At 39.5% G+C, this 11,700-nt stretch overlaps 1 protein-coding gene across 3 annotated transcripts; it reads left to right on the top strand.

Annotated features, from left to right (window-relative positions):
* The first annotated feature begins 376 nt into the window (after positions 1-376).
* Positions 377-6,559, top strand: CLDND1 (claudin domain containing 1). 3 transcript variants are annotated; one of them, XM_036243553.1, is made up of 5 exons: positions 377-481; positions 1,820-2,126; positions 4,222-4,332; positions 5,990-6,127; positions 6,295-6,559. In XM_036243553.1, exons 2-5 carry the CDS (start codon positions 1,838-1,840, stop codon positions 6,513-6,515), a joined length of 759 nt encoding a protein of 252 aa, XP_036099446.1. In that variant the 5' UTR covers positions 377-481; positions 1,820-1,837; the 3' UTR covers positions 6,516-6,559. The 3 variants fall into 3 exon arrangements, with proteins under 3 accessions (XP_036099446.1, XP_036099448.1, XP_036099447.1); XM_036243555.1 differs by lacking the exon at positions 377-481 and adding an exon at positions 728-798; XM_036243554.1 differs by lacking the exon at positions 377-481 and adding an exon at positions 937-1,610.
* Positions 6,560-11,700: the final 5,141 nt, after the last annotated feature.

The following is an 11,700-nucleotide window of genomic DNA, read 5'->3' as shown; positions in this document are numbered from 1 at the left end:
GTCAGTTATTCACCCTGAGCTCAGTCTCCTTGTCTCTAAATTGAGGCGGTAATTTCCTCTTTAAACAGTAAAACCTAAGTTACATATGTCACAATCGATGACGAGCGGTGACCAGGGACAGTTCGCCCTAACCTGTTGACCCTAGACCCTTCCTAGACCGTAAACTAGAGGAATCCATCAGCCCAGGCTTCCCGTGTGCGCGCTCCAGTCCCTGGAGCTGAACTACATCTCCCACAAAGCCCCGCGCACCTGGGCGCTGGGAATGCGACCGGCCTCCTCTCTCCGCTCTCCCTCCGTCCCTCCTACAACTCCCACAAGGCCCCTGGGCCCTGGGCCCTGGCCAGGCCTGGGGCGGAGGCGGAGGCGCGGGAGTTTTGGAGGGGGCGGGCTTTGCAGGGAAGTGCGTCAGAGGAGGCGCGGGGAGAGTAGGGTGCTGTGGTCTGAGCTTAAGGGTGAAGCTGGCGGAGCAGGAGGATGGGCGGTGAGTGAGCAGCCGGCGTCGCTGGGCGGGGGTCGCGTAGCCGGGCGACGTTTCCAGCGGTTTAAGGAGGGGTCTCCCCACGCACTGCTGGGGTGGGCGGGTTCTGGGCGGCTAGGCTGGGGCGGGGGTTGTCCCAGGGCCGAGTGGTCTGGGGAGGGGCCTGCTTGTGTACGCGGCCCAGGGCGGGGGCGCACCGGCCTCCCCAGCTCAGCCCAGCCCCGCGGCCGCCACCTCCGGCTCTTCAGTGCGCCCCGCGAGGTGACAGCGCCCGGCGTCCGGCCTGGGAAAACCCCGCTCCAGTGCCGGGACCTTTTAAGGTCATTTGAGAGCACCAGGATGGAAGAGGGTTCAAAAGGATGAACAAACTCAACTTCTGGAGTTGCGTTAATGTTGTAATTGCTCTGATCCCTCCTGAGTCACTCCCCAGCTTCGAACTCGGCAGCCGCAGTCGGCGAGCCTGTTTCGGGCGTTTGTAGGGTGTTTGGTGCGGTCACGGTGCAGACGAGCAGTATTTGACGGAGCAGGTTCCACCTTGAGTCATTCCACCGCGGCCATTGACTACCGCCGTGGAGCCCGTGTCCACGCCTTGGGAGTGTTCAGATTTTGTCTAATTCAGAGTTTCTTTATGAGGAGAGAGGCATTCAGTTTGCAGATGAGGAGGTTCAAAAGTATGAGGAGTGGGGAGAGTCGATAGGAGCAAAGGCTTTGGCAGGGTAAAGGGGCTTGGTTTAGCTTTACGGGATTAGGGCAGATAGATATCTAGCATTATGTGTTATTTTGTTCTTGCTGTTCTGTGCACCTGAACCTTTCTCTGTGGGTTCGCAAATTATCTTCAGCTCAGTCTTTCTGACTCTAAACCTTGTTTTTAGGTTTCCCTCCTCAGAGGAAACTGGGTGGAGCAGATATCCTCTGCTTGGTTTTCTTCTGTCCTTTTCACACTAAGACCTAGCACACATAATGCTTGTGTTAAAAACTCAGTCTCTATTTAAAAACATATGCATGGTGCATTGCTGACTCTGGGCATGTCTATTGTTTGTATCTGTAATGTGTATGTCCTTTTCAGTGTTGTCTGTTTTAGTGTGCAGGTGATAGACTAGAGAACAAGACCTCTGTCTCCGTAGCATCCTGGGTATGTGAACTTTCAATGAGTACTTTCATGATGACTTTTGTTTTGAACTTAATTTAAAAAATGCTTTAAAAAAAAAAAACCCTCCTTAATGATGAACATAATAGCCAAAGGATGGGGAATAAAGTAAAGGGTGATTTTGAGGTAATTTCTTTCAAAATAATATTTATTTGTCCTGGATTGAGTCTAACTTTTCTTCAATTTTTATACAGAGCAGTCTGAATGCCAGAATGGATAACCGTTTTGCTACAGCATTTGTAATTGCCTGTGTGCTTAGCCTCATTTCCACCATATACATGGCAGCCTCGATTGGCACAGACTTCTGGTATGAATATCGAAGTCCAGTTCAAGAAAATTCCAGTGATTTGAACAAAAACATGTGGAGCAACTTCATTAGTGATGAGGCAGATGAAAAGACTTATAATGATGCACTTTTTCGATATAATGGCACATTGGGATTGTGGAGACGGTGTATTACGATACCCCAAAACATATATCGGAATAACCAAGAAAGGACAGGTATTTCTCTTTTTAACTTATATCTTCTTTACCTATTCAAAAAAGGACAAAGTGATATGATGATGGCCCCGTTATGTATAAGCCGGTTTGTGAGTTCTCCCTCTCCTCAAAGAAATAAGTTTTATATGTCTCTTCTTTCCATACCACCTTCTCCCCACCACCTTCCATGACTTACTCATACATATCGGTTGGATATATAACTGTCCTTATCTTGGGAAAGTCATGTTAAATCTTAGTATTTATTTATCTGTTTATTAAAACCTTTTTATTAATCTCACATGTTATGAGGAAATAATTGGAAAAGTACATTGGAAGACTTTAAATACTTGGTAACTGGTAAAAAGGTCTAGTATACAAAAATCAAATACGAATTGGTAGTCCTTTTATGTTTTAGCAGATATTATCATTTGCTCTCTATATCGTAGAGGACATAATTTGACCAACTCTACATTTAAATCTATGCATATTTGAGGCTGTTTTACAATAATCTTGATAGAGTTTATAGGTTAAAAATGTGCAGTACAAAAGAAAAATAGTCTAAGAACTTGTCTCTCAGGTTTATTTTGCAAGCATTCTTAACATTAAAAATTTTTAATTTCCAGCTATTAAAATGGAAATACAGAGCTCTTTCTAAGGAACAACTTAACATTTTGTTTTTATGTGTGACTAATTCTGTTGGCGCCTTGGTGGGAAGCACCATATTCAGATCACAGCGCAATAGGCTTGAGTTTCCATACCATCAAAAGAATAGTAGATGTGATTTTTTATATGGAAAAAGAAAGTAGTTTGCAAGAGGGGAAAGTTGGTTAAAATTTATTGTTAAATGTTTAACTCTATGAGTGCATAGGAGTACTTGATATTTGAATCTTAGCGATCATTTATCTTTTATTCAACAAATATTTATTGTATGTCTCCATGTTCCAGGGCCTAGAAGCTTGGAGTATTATCAGGGAAAATAAAAATAAAAATTCTTACTTCTGGGGGAACTACTTACATTCCAATAAGGGGTGACAGGCAATAAACATAGGTATAACAGTATAAACAGTAAATAATTGTATAGTATGTTAGAAGATGACATCTGCTGTGAAAAAAATATAGCGAAATAAAGGGGAGTTGGAAATACGATGTCGGTGGGCAAAAGTTACAATATTCATTAATATAGGCAGGATAGGCTCTAACAAGAAGACACTGCTTGAGTCAACACTTGATATCGGTGAAGGTGTTAGTCAAATAGGTAATTGTGGAGGCAGATGGAATCATTTAGGTTGGAAGGAACAACTATTGCAAACGTCCTATGTTAGGAACATGCCTAAAATAGTCAAGAACCAGCAAGGAAGCCACTGGACTGCATTGGAGGGAGAAGGAGAATGGATATTCTGTCAGAGACATATGTACTCTGGGAGTGGGAGTAGGGCAAATCATGCAGGATTCTGTAGGTGTGAAGAGGACATTAGGTTTTACTCTGAATGTAACAGAGCCATTGGGGGACTTGGAGCAGAGGAGAGATGATCTGGTCACTTAGGCTGATATGTTGAATACAGGTTTTAGGCAAAGGGGAAAGCCAGGCGACTAGTTAGGAAGCTTATGCACTAATTCAGCTGAGAGATGATTGTGACTCAGATCAGGGTGGTAGTACTGAGCATTGGCTGGATTCTAGATATATTTTGAAGGTGGAGCCTCTTGGATTTCCTAATGGAATACGTGTGGGCAAGAATGACCCAAGTTCCTAGGCTGAGGAACTGGAAGGGTGGAATTGTCATTACCTGAAATGGGGAAGATGGCTAGTGGAATAGGTTAGGGAAAAAGATCAAAGTTTTATTTCTTTGTTTTTGTCCCCTCCTCCTCCTTCCTAGTCTTACATATCTCTTCATTTTACTGCCCCTACTCCCCCCTTCCTTTTTGTGCCTGTGTATTAAGCCTACCACTGAGAACCATTGGCATCGATCCTATATGTTAGGGCTAAAGTGGTTGCTGTCTCCTCTGGAAACATCTTTCTGTATCACTTCTTATTTCAGAGAATAATTACTTGAAAGAGATTTTTGTTTTGTTTAATGCTTATAATTGAAACAAGCAATCATAGTTATTATTGTTCCAGAATCATTTGATGTGGTCACAAAATGCATGAGTTTCACGCTAAATGAGCAGTTTATGGCGAAATTTGTTGATCCTGGAAACCACGACACTGGGATTGATCTGCTTCGGACCTGTGAGTACTTTGATATCAGCAGGACAATTAAGGAAAAATAGGAAATAATTTTGCCTTTTGTGAACTCTGATTTTGGAACAAAATGAGTTACTACATTGTGTCAACTTGATATAAGGTCTCTAACAGTATCTCAACAAACTCTGATCTGTTAATATTTTAATATTATTAAAATTAAAATATTTTAATATTTTAGGTACATATTTGCCAAATTGCAAATAGGAAGTTCAGAGAGGCAAAAGGACACATTGGATGACAAAATCTAGACCCTTCAAAAAGGTGTTTTTAGTGAGCCCATTATAGAGGAAATTTAATAGGGATAAATAAGAAATTCCTGTATTAGAGTTAAACCCTTCAGCTACCTGAGTTCAGGTAGGGATGTGTGAGAACAGTTGACTGCAAGCTGTATATGAGTCAGTTGAATGTCAGGCCTGCCACAAGTCTTAATCCAGTCTTAGATGGTAGTAACAAAAGTGTAGGCGTCAAAAATAAATGAAAATATTTATTAGGAGTATTTATTATTCCTTGAGGTTCAGACTACCCAGGAAATACTATCCTGAGATTTGGACCTAGTTTCCAGTCTGTAGAGACTTACTGGAGCTTGCCTGGAAGAATGACCATGTCACAAGAAGAAACATGGAATAAATGGCAAGTATTCAGTTTTGCTTTGCAGATGTATATGAAGAAGTTTATTTATTACTATCAGAGTTTGAAGGAAAGTTAGAGAAAGGACTTTTATGTAGTTCTAGAAGTAAAGCTAGCATTAAAAGGTAGATTTGGTTTGGAGTTGATAATACATTGCTAATAATTAAAATAATTTAAAAATTGATTGGGATGCTTTGTAAAGTCATCAGCTTTCTTCCCATGTGGTTTAAGGAATTTGTGATAATTAAAACTAGCATTTATTGCCCTGGCTGGTTTTGCTCAGTGGTTAGAGCATTGGCCCACGGACCAAAGAGTCTTGGGTTTGATTCTGGTCAAGAGCACATACCTTGGTTGCAGTTCAATCCCCGGCCCTGGTCAGTGTCCTGTGGGAGACAACTAATCTCTCTTAAATTGATGTTGCTCTTTCACATCAATGTTTCTCCCTCTCCCTCTCTGTATCTCTCTCCCACTCCCTCCCTCACACTTGATCTGATAAATGGAAAAATATCCTTGTGTGAGAATTAAAAAAAAACTAGCATTTATTGAGTGCTAGTTTTATGTCCCAGATCCTCTACTTTGTGTTTTATGTATATTCTTTCAACAGGTTTTTTTTTTATTTTTTTATTTATCATCATTCATTGACTTGTTATTCCTGCTGTAGATCCTCTAAGGACTTAGATTTGTTTGTATGTAGAGCCAGAATGTTTTGCTTCAAATGCTGGCTCTACTAGTTTGTAGGGATGTTAGAGGATTAACACACAGAGCGTCCATAGAATAGTGCCGGACACATAGTAAGACCTGTCCTGCTGAGATCAGTAATTGTTAACTGTTAGTCTTCTTTTACTTTTATCAGGACAGAGTTGGCATTGTTTTGAATAGTGTACTGTATAAAACCTCAGTCGTCCTTTCTCATTTTTGAGAAAAGATCTATATAGAATATGAAAGAAATTGCCATTGTGGGAAAACTGTCTGGAATCATGGTAACATTTTTTTCCTCTCCTTTTTTTTCTTCCAGATCTTTGGCGTTGCCAGTTTCTTTTACCTTTTGTTAGCCTAGGTTTAATGTGCTTTGGGGCTTTGATTGGACTTTGTGCCTGTATCTGTCGAAGCTTGTATCCCACCATCGCCACAGGCATTCTCCATCTCCTTGCAGGTGGGTCTTGTCGTCATACTTAATGTTTATCTTTCTGTCTCCCTAGAGACCGAAGAGTTATAATTGTTAAACATTTATATATCATTACCTTGTCACATTGCCTGAAAAACTCTTATGGTGCTCTTATCTAGCTATGTTTTGTTTTGTTTCCTAAATTTTCCTCCAAGGTCTTTGCACACTGGGCTCCGTGAGTTGTTACGTTGCTGGAATTGAACTACTCCACCAGAAACTAAAGCTGCCTGAGAATGTGTCTGGTGAATTTGGATGGTCCTTCTGCCTGGCTTGTGTCTCAGCTCCCTTACAGTTCATGGCTTCCGCTCTCTTCATCTGGGCAGCTCATACCAACCGGAAAGAGTACACCTTGATGAAGGCATATCGTGTGGCATGAATGGGAAGCTAGCTGCTAATACAATTGCCATTTTTATTATTTTTTTAAGAGTAATATTTTCCCTTGCCCTCCCCCCAATTGTTTTTTAATTTAACTATTTGTTTTTTGCAGATATATCATTTTATCTTGAAAACCCACTTTATTTATTCACATAGTTGTTTTTTAATACGACTAAAATTTATATGCATTACTCTGAGTGATTCCGTATTTCAAACAAATTAATCTAGGGTCAGAGTCCAGACAGAAGGAAATGGGTAGATACTTGGCACAAATTTGTGAAAGATAACTAATAGTGGAATATTGATCCAGACCAAGTTCTGCTGATGTCTATTAGACATTTTAGTAAAGTAATTATATTCACTCCACTGGAAATTTTATTTTCATTGGGAAACCTCATTATTGTCAAAACTTATGTTCACTCTGCTGTTATAGTTAGCCAGTAAGCCAGAGGTGTTAGTGCTATTTTCAAAAATTTAAGATACATAAAGTAGGGAAATTATCTAAGACCCTTTTCCCTCAGTAATGGCATATAGCTTCATTGAGATGAAATATGGTAGCTGTTTATCTACACCGTGTCTGTCTACAAGAAAAGAAGTGAAAAATAATAGTGTTTACTTGAAAATTTAACTTTGGAACTGCAGGAATTCCAATTCAGCCAGACAGAAAGATTAACCTTATTTTATTTGTTTTAAAAACTCTCCTTAATATGTCAGTAGGATTTTCAGTACCACCAAACCATTTTGGATTTTTGCTCCTTCCCCCTTATTACACCAGGCTTATTACAAGAGTGCTTTCTTTATAGTAACATATCGGGGTCACAGAGTACAGTTCTTCAACTGCTATCTTCTTATTTCAGCTAAGTACCATAAAGAACCTTCCACCATAAAGACCCTCTGGAATTAGGCAAACTACCACAACTGGGCTGGTCATTAACTTCCAACTAGGGTCTTTATTTCTTGTGGTGAAATGATGTGCCTTTCCTTGCCTAAATCCCTTCCTGGTGTGTATCAACATTATTTAATGTCTTTTAATTCAGTCAGTTTTGATAAATATGTCTATAAACATTGAACTATTAAAAATCTTATTTATTTATTGCATTACTGTAGCACTTGACAGATTTTTAAAAAATGTTACTTAGTAATTTCTTACAATATCTTAAATCTGTCTTTTATAAAAAATAAAATTAAAAATGAGAAGAGACTCAGTTGATTTAAATCTCAATACCCTAGGATAAAGGAGTACAAGAGTCTGAATGAACATCTCTGTGGTTCTCTGTGGAAAATGCATTGTTGCTTTATAGGCCTATCTTTATGTCCAGTGTTTCCGTCTCTGTTTTATCTTCCAGGAAATATGGAACCTCTTACCCCTACCAGAAAATAAGAGACTCTTTATCTCCTATGTTTCAAAGTTTTAAAACATGTTTTCAAAGTTGTTTCATGATCTCTGTCATACTTAACGTGGCTAGTTTTTTATAAATTCACTTAATGGCTGTGGATATTTGCATTCTATATTAAAGAAATAAGTCAGTTTTGAATTCCAACAAAACCACTATTACTCTGTAGCTGATTATTGTCTATGAAATGATGGCTACGCAGTTTTCTCTCTCTTCCTAACTCTTGAAATGGCCTTGCCCTTCAGCACCCTCTGTGGAAGGTGGACAGGAGAAAAGCTAAGCAAACAAACACAAAACACTTTTGGGAATAGGATTTTAAAATTATTGAACAAGAGGACGTTTTTGTGTTGGGCATTATCTTAAGCAATGGTTCCTGCCTCTTGTCACTCCAAAGTTGTCTGACTGTCATTGTAACAGCAGTCTGGGAGCTCATTCAGAACTGGACTTCGGTGTTATAGCCTCACCAGTAGCATCCTATAATATGTATGGAAAGCTAGCACCATAGCCCTGATGCTAAATATGTGTTGTAGTTGATAATTTAAACACATTGCAGAGTAGCTGAAGTCATCCTCTCCTGTGAAGACTTTTTTCCTTATGATACATAGGGCCATGTTGTTTCATGTGATGTGAAAACTAGTTTTTCAACTGTCTCATGGTTCTAAAGAGGTAGAATCATGTGAATTACTGATTTTTGACCATTTTAAAAATTAAGACATCAAATGAGTGGCAAGTAAAGTCCTATTAATCTCTTTTCACCTAGTCTTTGAAAGTAACCCTCAAAGTAAAAAATTGTCAGAGATTTCAGAACATGAACTTTATGACAACTTATGAAACTTGTTTTAAAATCTTAATTTTATGGTTTCTAACCTCTTAACTGTCTTTAGCAAAGGACTCATTTTAAAATTTCTTAGAGCTAGCCATAAAAACAGTAGAAGTCAATAAAATAAAAAAGGCATAATAATTCCAGAAGAATTTATTTGTTCAGTTAACTCTGTACCTACTATCTACATCATTATACACCAGCCAAGAATTTAATAGCAATGTGTTAAAGTTTTACCTGCTTCAAGTATTTGTGTGTGAGCGTGTGTATTGGGAGGATAGACTTGATAAGTCACTTATAGGTGAATTGATTTAGTCACATGAGTGAGACGAAGGAGATGATAATACAACAAATCAATTTAGAGTTTGTTTTTCTGTTCCAAAGATAACATCAAATTGTAGACTAGCAGTTAAAACTTACAGAAACTTATAGACCTGTCATCTTTGATTGACTATAAAGTACATAATGCTGAGGGCATTTAAAAATTTAACCCTCATGTTGGCCTTCATCAGAAATGAAAACCTGTTGAATTAACCTGATTTGCCAGTTGCAACACTTCCCAAAGTTTTCTAGCAATGAAAGGAGAAGATACGGTTCCAGTTTTGTAGATGCAAATTATTTCACAAGCTGGATGCAGCTTTGTCCTGGCACAGATGGATGGAGTCTTGTCCTCCTTTCAACTTTCTACTCATTAGGAAATAATGGTTCACACCTTGAAAAGAAGGAATTAAAACAGGGAAGCACATCTAGGGATAGGAATTCTTTTGTCTGTTGCTCATCAGGCGTTCTAACACACTATTGTTTTGTAATGAGATACATTTTCCCCTTGGATCAAATGACATGCCAACGTCCTGCAAATTCACTATGTGGAAATTCTAAATTGCAAAAAGAATACATTAGAATGATTATTTGCTACACAGAAGTTACTGAAAGAGTTATTTAAGTCCTTTTTAGTGCTAAAATTTCTATTTGCAAAATTAATACTTTACTTAACATTAACATTTACATATTGTCAGCGAACTTGTATAAAGCAAGATCCAGTTTGTGTGTGTGTGTGTGTGTGTGTGTGTGTGTGTGTATGTATGTTTTTTTGGGTAATCCTTACCTGGGGATATTTTTTTCATTTTTATATTTATTTGTGAGACAGTGAAAGGAGGGAGGGAGTGAGGGAGGGAGGGGGTGAGAGAGAGAGACATCCATGTGAGACAGACACATTGATTGGTTGCCTCCCGCATGCGCCCCAACCAGGACTGGGGATTGAACCTGGAACCCAGGTACATGCCCTTGACCAGGAATCGAACCCACTACCCTTTGGTGCTTTGGCCGATGCTGTAACCACTGAGCAACACTGACCAAGGGCCACTTTATATTTTTATTTTTGCTGAGTTTAAAAATATAAAATAAGGAAAGATAATTCTTGTTTTGTCTCCACCTTTTAAAATATGAGTAATTGGGTAATGCATCATCTTTCATCTTCTGACTCAGTGTCTCAGCATGTGAACTTGACCTTACCTCTCACGCAGCCTTTCAGCCTCTCCCAGTCTTCTAGGCTTCTGTTCTTGGCTTTCTTCACTGTGTTGTCATTGGTGGTTCACAAAGGACTTTGATTCTTTTATGCCCATAATCTTCCTTAGCCTTATCTTCATATGTGCTATCCAGTTTTCTCATTTTCTCTCAAGATACCAAGGATGGCTGTTCAAAACTGTAAATCAGTTCTGTTAAAAAGATTATGCTATTTGACTTTAGCTGCTTGACAATTTTAACCATCTCTGACTTGATTTATTACTCCCTACCACACATTTTCCAAAATCTCTAGTGGAATCTTATTCTACTTGAACTTCCACTGAAGGAATTTATATGTTCTCTTTAATGAGGGAGTGTGGAATGAACTGTTGCAGTTTCTCCACATCTCACTTGCTCTTCCCTACAAAAGGAGAAACGTATTATCTGATTGGAGGTATTGCTGGGATCATGGAATCCACAAAAAGCAACCAAGTGTGTGGTAGTGAAGTATCCAGCTCAGGAGACAGAAGACTAACTTTGCAATCCCAGATCTGTTACTTAGCCTTCAGAAGCCCCACCTTTCCCATGTGTGAAATGCGATCATACCTGTCTCTCAGAGTTGCGGTGAGGTCAACTGCTCAGCTTAAAGTAGCCACTCAAAAAATGCTAGTTATGACTGGCCGCATTAAGAGGGGACAGGGTGATCAAGCTAATGAAGCTGTGGTTCTCAGGCTAGGCTACATGTTGGAATTGCCTGGAGAATGTTAACAAATATTTGTGCCCTAGAGATTCTGATCTTGTTGGTTTGGGTCACTGCAATTTTTTAAAACTTTGTAAATGATGCCAATGGGATAGCTATATTTAAAAAAATATGCTGGAAAGCTATGTTAAAAAGCAAGAACTAGGATTCTTTCTCTCCCTGGCAGATTACTAGAAGGAGATAGTGGGCTCTGTTATGTAAATAGACCTGGCACAGCACCTGCTTTCTAGAAGCCGTTTCTCTCCTGTGCTTTCCAACACTCTCTTCTGCTGATAACTGGCTGTTTGAGCAGGGCCCCCACCAGTCACACCACTGCTGCCTGGAGATGTGTCTGAAGAGTCTGCCTGCAGACCCAATACTCCAGTGGCTGGTCTGAAGGTTCAGATTTGGTAGGAGGGAATAGATACCCTTGTTTGTTTTGGCTTCAATTCCAAATTACTTTCTCCAATCCAGTACTTTCAGGGATCCTGTAGCTGGTGTGATTAGGCCTCCATAAAGAGAGAAAACTTTGATCCCTGTCTGCTTATCGGTTCATTGCATCCCTACTCTTCTGGGTTGAACCAGTAGGGACAGGTGCATAAGTGATTGACATTAACATCTACACAAGCCAGAAACACTTGAGAATGGACATATAAAATGAGAAAAATAGTATCAGCCTCGATAGGTTATTGTCAGGGTTAAATAAGAAGATACACGGATCCTGAAATGT

Source organism: Molossus molossus, unplaced genomic scaffold (genome assembly GCF_014108415.1).
Source record: "Molossus molossus isolate mMolMol1 unplaced genomic scaffold, mMolMol1.p scaffold_m16_p_5, whole genome shotgun sequence".
Classification (NCBI taxonomy): Eukaryota; Metazoa; Chordata; class Mammalia; order Chiroptera; family Molossidae; genus Molossus; species Molossus molossus.
The sequence above is the reverse complement of the archived record's forward strand: the minus strand, read 5'-3'. Positions and strand labels throughout refer to the sequence as shown.